Genomic DNA, 16988 nt, shown 5'->3' with positions numbered 1-16988 from the left:
ATGAGACATACCCTCTACCATGCCATTCAGAGTGGTTTGCAGAGTGTAAATGAAAATGTAGATGCAGGTGTCCTTTACTTGTGCTTGCTTACAGTTCTTTGATTTTCCTGCAGGACTACACCTCAAAACAAGAGGATGTTATTCGATTTTTCTAGGTTCATATTCAACTGTAGAATTCACCTTACCATGCAAAGAACCAACTGCAATATCCAATCTTCAGTACAATTTTCATGTTTACTTAGGGCAAGCTGTTGATACAATTTGATGAAATCTTTGATCCAACAAATAACAGCTACTTTGTTTACTTCCTAATTACTTTGTATGCTTCAGCCCAGCTATTTTGCATATTCATAAGTAAGAAGTCATGTTTGTTTTCAATTCAGTCCACAGTTCACTTTTAATAATGTAATCATAAAGTTTGCATTCTTCATCTCATTTCACTTGTACACTTTGAGTGTTAACAGTTTGGTGATGTTGGTGTCAGAGTAAAATCACTTAACTTAATATCCATACTCTCTCTTAGTTTGTCAAATAAAGTAAAATAGTATATCTCATATAGAATTGCAGTGGTTCTAAGAGACATGCCGTCTATTATTGCTTTTATGGCTATATACTAATAATACGTAATTGTTGTTGTTGTTGTGGTCTTCAGTCCAGAGACTGGTTTGATGCAGCTCTCCATGCTACTCTATCCCGTGCAAGCTTCTTCATCTCTCAGTACCTACATCCTTCTGAATCTGCTTAGTGTATTCATCTCTTGGTCTCCCTCTACGATTTTTACCCTCCACGCTGCCCTCCAATACTAAACTGGTGATCCCTCGATGCCTCAGAACATGTCCTACCAACCGATCCCTTCTTCTAGTCAGGCTGTGCCGCAAACTTCTCTTCCCCCCCATTTCTATTCAATACTTCCTCATTAGTTATGTGATCTACCCATCTAATCTTCAGCATCCTTCTGTAGCACCACATTTCAAAAGCTTCTATTCTCTTCTTGTCCAAACTAGTTATCGTCCATGTTTCACTTTCATACATGGCTACACTCCATACAAATACTTTCAGAAACGACTTCCTGACACTTACATCTATACTCAATGTTAACAAATTTCTCTTCTTCAGAAACGCTTTCCTTGCCATTGCCAGTCTACATTTTATATCCTCTCTACTTCGAACATCATCAGTTATTTTGCTTCCCAAATAGCAAAACTCCTTTACTACTTTAAGTGTCTCATTTCCTAATCTAATTCCCTCAGCATCACCCGACTTAATTCGACTACATTCCAATATCCTCGTTTTGCTTTTGTTGATGTTCATCTTATATCCTCCTTTCAAGACATTGTCCATTCCGTTCAACTGCTCTTCCAAGTCCTTTGCTGTCTCTGACAGAATTACAATGTCATCGGCGAACCTCAAAGTTTTTATTTCTTCTCCATGGATTTTAATACCTACTCTGAATTTTTCTTTTGCTTCCTTTACTGCTTGCTCAATATACAGATTGAATAACATCGGGGAGAGGCTTCAACCGTGTCTCACTCCCTTCCCAACCACTGCTTTCCTTTCATGCCCCTCGACTCTTATAACTGCCATCTGGTTTCTGTACAAATTGTGAATAACTTTTCGCTCCCTGTATTTTACCCCTGCCACCTTCAGAATTTGAAAGAGAGTATTCCAGTCAACATCATCGAAAGCTTTCTCCAAGTCTACAAATGCTAGAAACGTAGGTTTGCCTTTCCTTAATCTAGCTTCTAAGATAAGTCGTAGGGTCAGTATTGCCTCACGTGTTCCGATATTTCTACGGAATCCAAACTGATCTTCCCTGAGGTCGGCTTCTACTAGTTTTTCCATTCATCTGTAAAGAATTCATGTTAGTATTTTGCAGCTATGACTTCTTAAACTGATAGTTCAGTAATTTTCACATCTGTCAACACCTGCTTTCATTGAGATTGGAATTATTATATTCTTCTTGAAGTCTGAGGGTATTTCGCCTGTCTCATACATTTTGCTCACCAGATGGTAGAATTTTGTCAGGACTGGCTCTCCCAAGGCTGTCAGTAGTTCTAATGGAATGTTGTCTACTCCCAGGGCTTTGTTTCGACTCAGGTCTTTCAGTGCTCTGTCAAACTCTTCATGCAGTATCATATCTCCCATTTCATCTTCATCTACATCCTCTTCCATTTCCAAAATAGTGTCCTCAAGTACATCGCCCTTGTAAAGACCCTCTATACACTCCTTCCACCTTTCTGCTTTCCCTTCTTTGCTTAGAACTGGGTTTCCATCTGAGCGCTTGATATTCATACAAGTGGTTCTCTTTTCTCCAATGTTGTTGTTGTGGTCTTCAGTCCTGAGACTGGTTTGATGCAACTCTCCATGCTACCCTATCCTGTGCAAGTTTCTTCATCTCCCAGTACCTACTGCAACCTACGTCCTTCTGAATCTGCTTAGTGTATTCATCTCTTCCTGCCAATCTCGTTTTTGAGACGTTTGTATTCTTTTTTGCCTGCTTCATTTACTGCGTTTTTATGTTTCCTCCTTTCATCAATTAAATTCAATATTTCTTCTGTTACCCAAGGATTTCTACTAGCCCTCATCTTTTTACCTACTTGATCCTCCGCTGCCTTCACTACTTCATCCCTCAGAGCTACCCATTCTTCTTCTACTGTACTTCTTTCCCCCACTGCTGTCAATTGTTCCCTTATGCTCTCCCTAAAACTATGTACAACCTCTGGCTTAGTCAGTTTATCCAGGTCCCATCTCCTTAAATTCCCACCTTTTTGCAGTTTCTTTAATTTTAATCTGCAGTTCATAACCAATAGATTGTGGTCAGAGTCCACATCTGCCCCTGGAAATGTCTTACAACTTAAAACCTGGTTCCTAAATCTCTGTCTTACCATTATACACTCCTGGAAATGGAAAAAAGAACACATTGACACCGGTGTGTCAGACCCACCATACTTGCGCCGGACACTGCGAGAGGGCTGTACAAGCAATGATCACACGCACGGCACAGCGGACACACCAGGAACCGCGGTGTTGGCCGTCGAATGGCGCTAGCTGCGCAGCATTTGTGCACCGCCGCCGTCAGTGTCAGCCAGTTTGCCGTGGCATACGGAGCTCCATCGCAGTCTTTAACACTGGTAGCATGCCGCGACAGCGTGGACGTGAACCGTACGTGCAGTTGACGGACTTTGAGCGAGGGCGTATAGTGGGCATGCGGGAGGCCGGGTGGACGTACCGCCGAATTGCTCAACACGTGGGGCGTGAGGTCTCCACAGTACATCGATGTTGTCGCCAGTGGTCGGCGGAAGGTGCACGTGCCCGTCGACCTGGGACCGGACCGCAGCGACGCACGGATGCACGCCAAGACCGTAGGATCCTACGCAGTGCCATAGGGGACCGCACCGCCACTTCCCAGCAAATTAGGGACACTGTTGCTCCTGGGGTATCGGCGAGGACCATTCGCAACCGTCTCCATGAAGCTGGGCTATGGTCCCGCACACCGTTAGGCCGTCTACCGCTCACGCCCCAACATCGTGCAGCCCGCCTCCAGTGGTGTCGCGACAGGCGTGAATGGAGGGACGAATGGAGACGTGTCGTCTTCAGCGATGAGAGTCGCTTCTGCCTTGGTGCCAATGATGGTCGTACGCGTGTTTGGCGCCGTGCAGGTGAGCGCCACAATCAGGACTGCATACGACCGAGGCACACAGGGCCAACACCCGGCATCATGGTGTGGGGAGCGATCTCCTACACTGGCCGTACACCACTGGTGATCGTCGAGGGGACACTGAATAGTGCACGGTACATCCAAACCGTCATCGAACCCATCGTTCTACCATTCCTAGACCGGCAAGGGAACTTGCTGTTCCAACAGGACAATGCACGTCCGCATGTATCCCGTGCCACCCAACGTGCTCTAGAAGGTGTAAGTCAACTACCCTGGCCAGCAAGATCTCCGGATCTGTCCCCCATTGAGCATGTTTGGGACTGGATGAAGCGTCGTCTCACGCGGTCTGCACGTCCAGCACGAACGCTGGCGCCAAGTGGAAATGGCATGGCAAGCCGTTCCACAGGACTACATCCAGCATCTCTACGATCGTCTCCATGGGAGAATAGCAGCCTGCATTGCTGCGAAAGGTGGATATACACTGTACTAGTGCCGACATTGTGCATGCTCTGTTGCCTGTGTCTATGTGCCTGTGGTTCTGTCAGTGTGATCATGTGATGTATCTGACCCCAGGAATGTGTCAATAAAGTTTCCCCTTCCTGGGACAATGAATTCACGGTGTTCTTATTTCAATTTCCAGGAGTGTATAATCTATCTGATACCTTTTAGTATCTCCGGGATTCTTCCATGTATACCACCTTCTTTTATGATTCTTGAACCAAGTGTTAGCTATGATTAAGTCATGCTCTGTGCAAAATTTTAACAGGCAGCTTCCTCTTTCATTTCTTACCCCCAATCCATATTCACCTACTATGTTTCCTTCTCTCCCTTTTCCTACATTCAAATTCCAGTCGCCTATGACTATTAAATTTTCGTCTCCCTTCACTATCTGAATAATTTCTTTTATCTCATCACACATTTCATCAATTTCTTCATCATCTGCAGAGCTAGTTGGCATATAAACTTGTACTACTGTAGTAGGTGTGGGCTTCATGTCTATCTTGGCCACAATAATGCATTCACTATGCTGTTTGTAGTAGCTTACCCGCACTCCTATTTTTTTATTCATTATTAATCCTACTCCTGCATTACCCCTATTTGATTTTGTATTTATAACCCTGTATTCACCTGACCAAAAGTCTTGTTCCTCCTGCCACCGAACTTCACTAATTCCCACTATATCTAACTTTAAACTATCCATTTCCCTTTTTAATCTTTCTAACCTACTTGTTCGATTAAGGGATCTGACATTCCACACTCCGATCCGTAGAATGCCAGTTTTCTTTCTCCTGATAACAACGTCCTCTTGAGTAGTCCCCGCTCGGAGATCCGAATGGGGGACTATCTTACCTCCGGAATATTTTACCCAAGAGGTCGCTATCATCATTTAACCATACAGTAAAGCTGCATGCCCTCAGGAAAAATTACGGCTGTAGTTTCCCCTTGCTTTCAGCCGTTCGCAGTACCAGCACAGCAAGGCCGTTTTGGTTATTGTTACATGGCCAGATCAGTCAATCATCCAGACTGTTGCCCCTGCAACTACTGAAAAGGCTGCTGCCCCTCTTCAGGAACCACACGTTTGTCTGGCCTCTCAACAGATACCCCTCCGTTGAGGTTGCACCTACGGTACGGCCATCTGTATCGCTGAGGCACGTAAGCCTCCCCACCAGCAGCAATGCCCATGGTTCATGGGGAGGCTTTTCTCCAAAGGTCTCTTTAGTTTTCCTGTAGGCAGTATCTATCTTACCCCTAGTGAGATAAGCCTCTACATTCTTACATTTGGCCTCTAGCCATCCCTGCTTAGCCATTTTGCACTTCCTGTCGATCTCATTTTTGAGACGTTTGTATTCCTTTTTGCCTGCTTCATTTACTGCATTTTTATATTTTCTCCTTTCATCAATTAAATTCAGTATTTCTTCTGTTACCCTAGGATTTCTTCTAGCCCTCGTCTTTTTACCTTGTTCATCCTGTGCTGCCTTCACTACATCATCCCTCAATGCTACCCATTCTTCTTCTACTGTATTTCTTTCCCCCATTCCTGTCAATTGTTCCCTTATGCTCTCCCTGAAACTCTCTACAACCTCTGGTTCTTTCAGTTTATCCAGGTCCCATCTCCCTAAATTCCCACCTTTTTGCAATTTCTTCAGTTTTAATCTACAGTTCATAACCAATAGATTGTGGTCAGAGTGCACATCTGCCCCTGGAAATGTCTTACAATTTAAAACTTGATTCTCAAATCTCTGTCTTACCATTATATAATCTATCTGAAACATGTCAGTATCTCCAGGATTTTTCCATGTATACAACCTTCTTTTATGATTCTTGAACCAAGTGTTAGCTATGATTAAGTTGTGCTCTGTGCAAAATTCTACCAGGTGGCTTCCTCTTTTGTTTCTTACCTTCAGTCCATATTCACCTACTACGTTTCCTTCTCTCCCTTTTCCTACTGACGAATTCCAGTCACCCATGACTACTAAATTTTCGTCTCCCTTCACTATCTGAATAATTTCTTTTATTTCATCATACATTTCTTCAATTTCTTCATCATCTGCAGAGCTAGTTGGGATATAAACTTGTACTACTGTGGTAGGTGTGGGCTTCGTATCTATCTTGGTCACAATAATGCGTTCACTATGCTGTTTGCAGTAGCTTACCCGCATTCCTATTTTCCTATTCATTATTAAACCTACTCCTGCATTACCCCTATTTGATTTTGTGTTTATAACCCTGTACATTATTGTAGTAGTAACATATTATTGCTAAAACAAATTACATAGGATAGGCTAGAGGTACATGTGACCAGTGTGGCAATCAACCACAAAGAATTTGTGGAAATCTGTCCCATGCGCAGCCAATAAGATTAAAGAACTGTTAATTATAGAAAATATGTTTGAAGTGGTTTATAGTATATTTGAGTACACTGGATGAATAAATTTCATTTGGCTCAATTAATATTCAGTAAAAAAAATTTTCTACTAGGAACAAAACTGAAGCTGTATTGTGCATACCAAGGAACATCATTACTGAATAGCAATCTTTTTACAGATAGTAATTTAGAGGAATCCATTGCCAGTTACTGTCCTGTTGTGAAACTTTTTTTTTTTTTTTTTTTTTTTTTTTTGCCTGTTGACCATGGTGAGGAATGAAATTGTTGAGTGGTGGCCTTAGTTGAAATGTGCCCCTTCTCTCCTAGTCACTGAAATTTGTGGCCAACTAGTCCAGTATGTTATCATTTCTGTCATAACTATTATCTGCAAACTAAATTCATTCACCTCACAGTTATCCAACTGTGTCTTGTTAAACAATGCTCCAAACGCTTTTTTCCCTTTGTTTTTGTATAGCTGAATGTAAAAAATATTACTATCTTTCCTTACAGGGAACATAGAATACTTCAGTAAATTGGAAAAGGATATTGCAGACCAAAATCACATGATTAGATATTTGATTCATTTAATGGAGATGCATTACAATCAAAACCATGATAAGATGTACTTAAGGTAAGTCACAGATAAATTTATTAAATATACTACCTCTTTTTTGTCTGCATTTCTTCATCATGTACCAAAAGTATTAAACAGCTTCACATGAAGATATATACTATCTGACTGCATAATGATTATTCTAACAAATCTCAACACCTAGTCAGTGAGTGCATTTTTTATTGATACAACATATAGTCAGTTTTGTGGTAATGAATATTGTTTCATCTTTTATCTACAGTACTATTGTATTTACTATGCTTTGGCCTTCTCAAGTCTCCATTGCCATATTTTCTGTGGCTACAATGCTATGATAGAAAAATTTCATACTGCATAATAACATTCATAGGGAACTGGTAAACAATTTGAAAAAGATACTTAGTAAGGAAGTGAACAAGTAATAAAGGAGTGAGAAACTGACAGATTTCTTCTGAGCACTAACATAACACTAGGAAAGGAAAACTTAACTCACTTGACACACTGATGTATAACAAGAATGACACCATATCAACACTGGTACTTCATTTGCTTGATAATATTTTAACCATTTTTTCTCTGAATAGCTAGAAATTGAAATTTTCCATTCAATACAAAGTTATGAAATCTATAAACCATATTTTATATTTACAAGACCTTTTTTTATTTGTAGAATAAGTAACTTCCTCTCAGGAGGGTAAGTATTGGTCAATGTGGTGCACGGATCATACCATAACAGAGACAACACATTGATATGACAGTATTGCTTTACCACTCATAACCAAACATACAAAACACCACACGGTACAAGGTTCTAAAGTGAACTGACTTCCTTGGAGTCCACCCAACCCTGCACTCAGATGCACAAGTTCACTGCTGAGAAGCACTGTTCATGCTAGTGTCTTCACAATATTCTATATTGATGGAGAAGGGTAAATGAGAAATATGTACAGCAAATAATTATTTTATACTAGGTGGGTAGGGGTGGGGTGGGAGGGAGCAGTTGTCAGCGTGCATTGTTGAACAGGTGGACTGAGTCCAAATGTATTCGACCAGCTGTATCTCGGTCAGCTGCCAAGCAGGACATGGCTGGACCATTTTTTGGTATCAGTCCAACTTGATGAAAGTTTCCAACCAAGCTGTGGCCAGATATAAAGAAAGAGACAAGATTCACTCAAAGCAGGTAGCAACGGAGGCTGGGACAGCTAGGATAGTGCGTTGGTAAGAAGGATATGAAGCTGTCTGTGACATGGAGCGTGGTAGCTGTTGTGATTCCCTCAGGACTGCAATAGTGAGTACGCCATCTGCTGATAAATGTGAAGATATAGCGATATAATTGATGTTCACAGGTAACTGATATGTATGTGTGCGTGTGAGTTGTTCAGCTCATATGACTGTCACATGACTGTCATCCACTATCAAATCACTGTCTACAGGTTTTGCCCAGATATTCTCTGGATTAAAGTATTACATGTCAAGTTCAATGACAAATGTCTCCTCAGAGTATGAATTAGCCATCTCCATTGTACCAGGTGTGTGTGTGGAGTGAGAGTTATGTAAATGAGGTGCAGAGTAACACTTTGATATGTTTATTGAAACCAAGCTATTTGAAATATACATTCCATTACCAATCTCAGCTAACTTTACATACTCTCTTTCTTGATCAAAGGTTGTTACTTTACCAAAACAACTTTTGAAAAATGATTAAACCTTTTACCATTAAATCTAACTCAATTGCTCCACAAAAGAACTCATTTAAATATGTATCCACAATCAACATGGATGCATATGATGGAAACACAGTGGGTGAATAACAGCTGGTGCAGTTTAACACCCTCAGTTCTTTAGCACTAAAGAATGTACCGTAAAACTCAGTTGTAGATTCAGATGTAATACCACTCCTGTTCTCGGAGTTTCAGCTGAAGAATTCAGCTAGTAGCTGTTTCCCATTTTGTCCATATTAACAGGAACAAGCCAATGCCCATCCAACAAAGTTCTGCCCCCAAACACCAATACTGTAGCCCGCACCAAACGTACTGCCTTCCATTACCCAGCCAGCGCCAGACACATATTGTGCCAAGCAAACCTTGCAGTCTACACTTCCTGCTCAGTTAAATACTTCTGTGTTGCAACCATGTTTAAAATGAACTCTGCAGTTTGGTCCATTGATAGTAACCGGGCCAAATATCTCACAAAATAAGCATCAAACGAAAAAACTACAAAGTACGAAACTCGTCTAGCTTGAACGGGGAAACCAGATGGCACTATGGCTGGCCCACTAGATGGCGCTGTCGCAGGTCAAACGGACATCAACTGCATTTTTTTTAATAGGAACCCCCATTTTTGACTACATATTCGTGTAGTACATAAAGAAATATGAATGTTTTACTTTATACAGCATATTTCATGACAAGTGGACTGGTCATCAAAGCCTGCACATTCACCGGATCTGACGTCCCCGGATTTCTTCCTGTGGGGAAAGTTGAAGGATATTTGCTATCATGATCCATCGACAACATGGGTCAGCACATTGTCAATGCATGTGCGAACATTACGGAAGGCGAACTACTCGCTGTTGAGAGGAATGTCATTACACATATTGCCAAATGCATTGAGGTTGACGGACATCATTTTGAGCATTTATTGAGTTAATGTAGTATTTACAGGTAATCACCCTGTAACAGCACGCATTCTCAGAAATGATAAGTTCACAAAGGTACATGTATCACATTGGAACAACCGAAATAAAATGTTCAAACGTACCTATGTTCTGTATTTTAATTTAAAAAAGCCTACCTGTTACCAACTGTTCGTCTAAAATTGTAAGCCATATGTCTGTGACTATTACAACGCCATCTATCACAAAGCAAAAAATATGGTCCAACTAAAACATTCATATTTCTTTACATACTCAACAAATTTGTAATAAAAAATGGGGGTTCCTATTTTAAAAAAACGCAGTTTATATCCGTTTGACCTATGGCAGCGACATCCAGCGGGCCAACCACAGTGCCATCTGGTTTCCCCCTTCAAACTAGACAAGTTTCGTTCTTTGTAGTTTTTTTGTTTGACGCTTATTTCATGAGATATTTGGCCCAGTCACAATCAATGGACCACCCTGTATAACAGAGCTGCGAACACAGTTTGAAACGATGAGATGTCCATCCATCACTTCCAGCAGTTCATCCATGCAACATTACAGGCACCACCGCTTATGCCCACCCAACCACAAATGTGGTTCATGGTATTGAAGAATATATTTCACCAGCAACAAGTCATCAACAACCATGAACAACTCGCCTTGGTGATAAGCAATTTGGACCAACAAACCAAAACATTGGTCTGCACACTCCACCAGACAGAGCTTACAACAAACTGAAAAATGACCTAATGTCCTGCCATACAAACCATCAATCTCAGTGACAAGCAAGAACTATATAAGGAGAAACATGATGACAAAAACTCATCATAGTTCTGCTACACCTATGTAATTTAATGAACAATTTCTCAGTGTCCAGTGATTTGTTACTACACATTTGACATCAATAGCTACTGACCTAAGTATGTATGGCATTGGCAGTACATGACAATAAGTCACCCAAAAAATTACTGCAGATCACTGATAGAGTTTACAAAATGTTTGAGTCACCCACAACAGGGCCAGCGCAAGCCCAAGTGCCGCCTCAGGTGAGCTGCTAAATTGCCCCCCCCCCCCCCCCCCATCTTTTTTTTTTTACCCAACATTTGTGGAATTTTATTTAAACAAATCTGTAGGAAATTGAAATGTCAGCAATCAATTGCAATTTTTGTTTTTACTTTTCAGATCTACGTAGGTTTCAGCCACTGAGTGGCCAGTCTCAAAGTTTTTAATATGTGCTTACGCCTAAACCGTCATGTTGACAATTATGTTCAGCATGATGGTATAGATGAAAACATAACTCAAAGCATCGAGAATAGCCACATTGTCCCGAAATCTATGTAGATCTGGAAATAAAAACAAAAATTGCGGCTGATTGGTGACATTCTCTACAGATTTCTACAAAACAGCCGCTGAGCACCAGCCCAAAAATGGAGTCAAACCTGATTGAAGAAATCTAGCTAATTTTAATAAGCCTTGGGAATTTGCAAAAATGTTCAAATGTGTGTGAAATCTTATGGGACTTAACTGCTAAGGTCATCAGCCCCTAAGCTTACACACTACTTAACCCAAATTATCCTAAGGACAAAGACACACACCCATGCCCAAGGGAGGACTCGAACCTCCGCCAGGATCAGCCGCACAGTCGGCTTGGCTAATCCCGCACAGCATGAACTTACAGTTAACGTAAATAAACATTTTTCAATGGTTGTGAACAGATAATGTATTCAACAGAAAACAAAATATATTTACAATTTAATGATAATTTGGTTTGAACAATAATATTTACAGTAATTATTTAATGTTGAACAAAATAAGAAACAACACAGTAAATAACCAAGACACTGATTATTATACAAAAATTTAAAGAAATACTAGACAAATCGAACCTTCCTGGCTTTTGCTTGTGCAAACTCTTTCACACAATCTGTGTAATTTAAGTTCTCTGCAAGCTCGTGCTCAATCGATATTGTTGCAAGATCATTCAAACGAGTTTGGCTCATCGTTGATCGGAGGTATGTCTTTATCAATTTCAGTTTTGAGAGACCCCTCTCTCGTCTCGCAACTGTCACTGGGAGTATTAGGAGAATTCTCAGAGCAATGATAACATTAGGGCAAAAACTATGTCTTCCTATAAACTTCAGAGTCTCTTTTGGATCTATTCCTGGTTTCAACAATGTTGAAAGCACTTTTAGTTCTTCCCTCAACTCCAGAGCATCAATGTCGCTTGACTCATGATCTTGCGAAATCGCTGTGAGGTTTCTACACTTTGTGTCCAGGCTGTCAGGAGGTGCATTCTTCAGGTCACCGATGTCGTAGAGAAAATCAAAATAATCACAATGGGATTTCAGTTGATTGAATTTCTCATCCAAATATGTGGTTACTATATCTAGAAGATAATAGTAGAATTCAATCTTGTAACGTTTTGTTGGGTCATCTATTGTCTCATCCCTTCCTTCATAGGTAAAGTGTATTGGCTTCTTACTTCGTCGCTGGGAAACGCTTATCCGTGGTAACGTTAGATCTTCTAGGTCTAATTCTGTAGCCAGTTCTTTGGAATCCATCAAGAAAGACACAAACTTTTCGTCTGTTCTGCAGGTCTCAAAATATGCTTTCGTTTTTTCAAGCATTTCCACTGCCTCAGAAATATTTATGTCAATGGTCTGGAGGGTCTTACTGAGTACACTGATGTGAAGCAGAACGCCGTACCAGATAAGTGAAAAATATGTAATTTTTTTATTTGATTCACAAGTGACGTTGCTTCGTGAGCGGTCATGCCATTGAATTCTTCTTATATCTGAACCAGTGCATCATAAACACCTTCAATTTGAAACCTCAGAGGAGTAAGTGCGTCGATGTGACTTTCCCATCTTTTATCGTTTAATGGCTTCAGCAACAGGTTAGGCAGATACTTCTTCAAGACATCCCAACGTCGTACGGAGGACGAGAAGAAGTCATACAAGCTTGTCGAAAACATGTAAACAGCATATTTAGAAGACACAGCAGCATCGTTTACAACAAGATTCAATGAGTGACTGCTACATGGTATATAAAATGCTCTCTTGTTCATATCTGAAATTCTTTTCTGGGGACCAGACTTCTTTCCTTTCATGTTAGCTCCATTGTCGTATCCTTGCACTCTCATATTACAGAATAGGATTTTTTATCTTCCAAGAACTTGAGTACGACCTGCGTCAAAGTGGAGCTTGAAGAATTGGGCACTGGAAGAAATCCCAGGAAATGCTTCCAAATTCGGACATCGTACACCCCGTCGAGTCTTGTCTCCTGGATGAAATGTACCACAACTGTCATCTGCTTGATTTTTGAAATATCTGGTGTGCAGTCCAGAATTATACTGTAATATTTCGCAGATTTCGTCATTAATAGAATGTTGTTGGTTATAGATGATCCAATAACATGAATTATTTCATTCTGTGTTTCTTTTCCAAGATAATGATGACCCTTGTTCTCACCTTGCTTTGTTCTGTGCAGGTGCTCCATCATCACAGTGTTGAACTTTCTGAATAATTCAACAAGTTTCAAGAAGTTTCCATTGTCAGTCTGAAAAAATGTATTTGTACTTCCTCTCAAAGGCAGAAATTGCAGACCCAGGAAATGAATTATTGCTATTAAGTGCTCAAGAACATTTTACCAATGTTCGCTTTCAGTATTCAGAAGCCTTTGATGATCGGCATTGACAGTTTGTGACTTTTTCAGTCCCTCGGAAAACACGATCCTCTTTTTATGTGAATTCAAATGCTTGGTAGAGTTCCCGTGACTTTCGGGATACAAAGCAATCTGCCGCCAGTTGCTTATACTGTTCTTTACAATTTTTACTGTAGATGATGAAAAAAGTTTGCAAAAAAAGCAGAACACAACATCCTTGCTCTTTGAGTACACCAACCAATGTCTATCTGCTTCTTCTAAATTCTTCAGAGAATAGCTGTAGTGCACAGGGCTGAAACGCCGGTTGTCCACGTTTTTAGGACATTCTTCAGCTTCCTTAATGCACTCGGGAGGACCTCGCATGACCAAAGTCGTTCGAATGCAGTCGGTAATAATTTCCAGCCATCTTTCGGAATCTGAGTCAATTGTATCTTCCAGTTTAGGCTCGCCTTCAATCACTTCTCCGGTGGTGAGTACTTCGGCTGATGTTCCTCCGAATTCTGTAGTTTTCATTGTAGAGAACGCAACAATACCTATTGCCTGGAAAGGCAAAGCAGTGACGCGGCAGTGCCAGAAACTACGTCACGTGACAAGATATAGCGAGGCTACGGTTAAACTAGCACCCGAGAAGAAGAAGCAAGAAGCTCACAATAAGTATGCGACCGATAATATGGATAAATGTATTATCAGGTAGCAATTTCTACGGTATTACGAACAATAGAAAGAAATATGAACTTTGTGAAAACTGCACAACTTTTGTCAAACAGAAATGAGCTTCAAAGTTGGCAGGAAAACCCTTAGAAGCAATGTTCTGTCTATGGATTTTCGTTTTAGAAGGTGTCAAAATAAACGTTTTATTTTGTGGGCCGGCCGTTGTGGCCAACCGGTTCTAGGCGCTTCAGTCTGAAACCTCGCAACCGCTAAAGTCACAAGTTCGAATCCTGCTTCGGGCATGGATCTGTGTGTTGTCATTAGGTTAGTTAGGTTTAAGTAGCTCTAAGTTCTTGGGGACTGATGACTTAAGATGTTAAGTTCCATAGTGCTCAGAGCCATTTGAACCATTTTGTTTTGTGCAGACGAGAGGGAATTGTTGCTAAAAGACCATACTTTCTCAGGTTTTCATCATAATCAAAGTGACCAGTAGTTTACTAAGATGAAACATGGATTCACAAGCATTATACAGTAAATAAATGTCGGCAAAGTGATAGTGTGCAAGTAGTATTGTCAAACAAAAGTGCCAGTCAGAGTTTAATAATTGTTCATGCAGGGGGAGACAGGTGTTTCATGGCTCAAAAACCAAAACGTCCCACTATCACTCAGAAACGGATAGCAAAAATTTTCAAAAATACGTCAAAACCCAACTTATGCCAGGCTAATTAGCAATGTCTTTATCCCTTGTAACTATTCGCAGCGTATTTACCCATTCTGAATACTTCTAGCTATTGTAGGTGTTGGACATGTATGAATGTAGTAATGTTCAACAATTTTTTTCCACAGTGCAGGAAGAATAAAACACTCGGAAACTGCCATTGAAAGACTTAGCAAAATTGCTTCAGGTTTAACATGTAACCACAGTATTGAACATTGCATTCAAATTTCCAAATTAGATTTCGTCTTCCACAAAATCAGTTGTGAGTAAACGCACAGCGCGTAACAGGCTGGCAGCGCTCCACTCATAGGAATACTGGCGTGTACACCAGACTGCTTACCCCTCTCTGTTCCTCCAGCATAAACACGACAGTGCTGCCAAAGTGGAAAGGAAGAAATTAGTCCTCCTCCCTCCCCTTGTTCAACAGGGGCCGCCGGCAGTTACTAGAGGCGCCATGCCACAGTTCCCGAAGCCGCTCCCTCCGAGGTTTGGTTCTGAATCCCCTCTTGGGCATGAATGTTAAGAAAAAAAGGGGGGCAGCAGATTTGCCGCCCCTCGGAAAGTGCCACCCCATGCGGCTGCACATTTCGCACGTGCCTTGCGCCAGCCCTGATCCACAACAATTGCCATGACATTGGTGGACCACTTCTGACTGAGCTCAGCAGAGACGACAACTCTGGACTGTGCAGCCATCATGTTATGATACCCGTTGAACATTCCAATTACATTTGAAGCTCAAGAACCACAGTGGGAGCACTGGCAACATAGATGCACACACATTAGCAATGATAAGGTGCTAATAGTCGAACTCAGGAACAGTGGAAGAGCTCCCATGGGGTATGATGGTGTGACAAACATTTTCGCCAATACACTGTGAAATGTAGCTCACTCTGATGGCAAGACAGTCCACAGTAGCAGTGCAGTGTCTACACACCATAAGCAGAAGCCACGTCATTACATACACTCAACTGCATCAAAGGGACTGTCTGTGTCAGACAGTCTTGTAGACTCTGGTTCCGACATCACCACGCTGCCTGTCGGCCACACACTGAACAACAAAAAGGATGTTCTAGTGTCGTTGATGGCAATCATCAACTCTATGATCAAAATTTACAGAGATAAAGTTCAATGTTGGTTTCTCCAGACAATTCACAAGGTCATTCGTAGTCACTGATGTCTCTGAATCTGTTGAAAATGTATACGCCTCTAATAAACACAGGACAACTACAACACAGAAACCTTTGGAGGACCATGGAATTCAACCATCAAGCGAACCGTACATCACAACAGCATCAAACACAATACAGCACACCACATCCAAACTACTTGTCCCAATATGTGCATGCAGAATTGCACCCAACCGTTTAACAGAGACAAACACAATTTTTGAAAAAATGTTGTAGACTGGAATCATTAGCCAATCTGACAGCCCACAGTCTTTGCCTCTACATCTTGTCCACAAGAAAGACAGCTCGTATAGGATGTGTGGCTATTACTGGGCCTTAAATGTACGGTTGATACCAGAAGGGTAACCGGTCCCCAACATACAGGACTTCATGTGCGCACTAGCTGGTGTACAGGTTTTTAGCATCCTCAGTTGTAAAAAAGCATACAACCAAACACCAGTATGGACTAGTGACATTCTGAAGACTGCAGTGATCATGCCATTTGGTTTATTCGAATTTTTATTCATGTCTTTTGGACTCAAAAAGACCGCTCGGTCACAGCAACATTCTGCAGATGAGGTACTCAAAGGACTTTTATTTTGTTTCACTTACTTAGGTAACATCTCGGTGTTCTCCCTTGAGCTAAAGGTCATGAACAATATTTTTGCAAAGTACATCAACAGCTGTTTAACTATGGAACAGTGGTAAATGCAAACAAATGCATTATTGGGAAGACTCGATCCATCTTCCTGGACCACACAGTTTTGGCCAAAAGCAATTGCCCATTGGCAGAGAGATTACAGTGCTACAATTTTTACCAAAGACAGCTGATTACCATCAACTGAGACGGTTCCTGGGTACCATAAATTTTTATTGTCGTCACCTCCCAGCAACAGCAGCTATACTGACAACACGCACAAACGTACTCGTGGACTGTGACACCACTGGATGCACATATCTCTTGAGTGGACACTCAAAATTGAAGAAGCATTTCGCAACTTCCAGCTTAAGTTGAGCAGTGTTACTCACTAATCCA

At 41.2% G+C, this 16988-nt stretch overlaps 1 protein-coding gene across 1 annotated transcript in view; it reads left to right on the top strand.

Moving 5' to 3' along the window:
• The window catches only part of LOC124619713 (TNF receptor-associated factor 6-like), a 116043-nt gene that overhangs the window by 50731 nt on the left and 48324 nt on the right, over positions 1–16988 (top strand). Inside the window, exon 2 of the mRNA XM_047146273.1 lies at positions 7035–7155. Coding sequence (XP_047002229.1) covers positions 7088–7155 — 68 coding nt within the window. The 5' untranslated portion in view covers positions 7035–7087. The remainder of the gene's footprint in view (positions 1–7034; positions 7156–16988) is intronic.

This window comes from Schistocerca americana, chromosome 6 (assembly GCF_021461395.2).
Source record: "Schistocerca americana isolate TAMUIC-IGC-003095 chromosome 6, iqSchAmer2.1, whole genome shotgun sequence".
Lineage (NCBI taxonomy): Eukaryota > Metazoa > Arthropoda > Insecta > Orthoptera > Acrididae > Schistocerca > Schistocerca americana.
The sequence above is the reverse complement of the archived record's forward strand: the minus strand, read 5'-3'. Positions and strand labels throughout refer to the sequence as shown.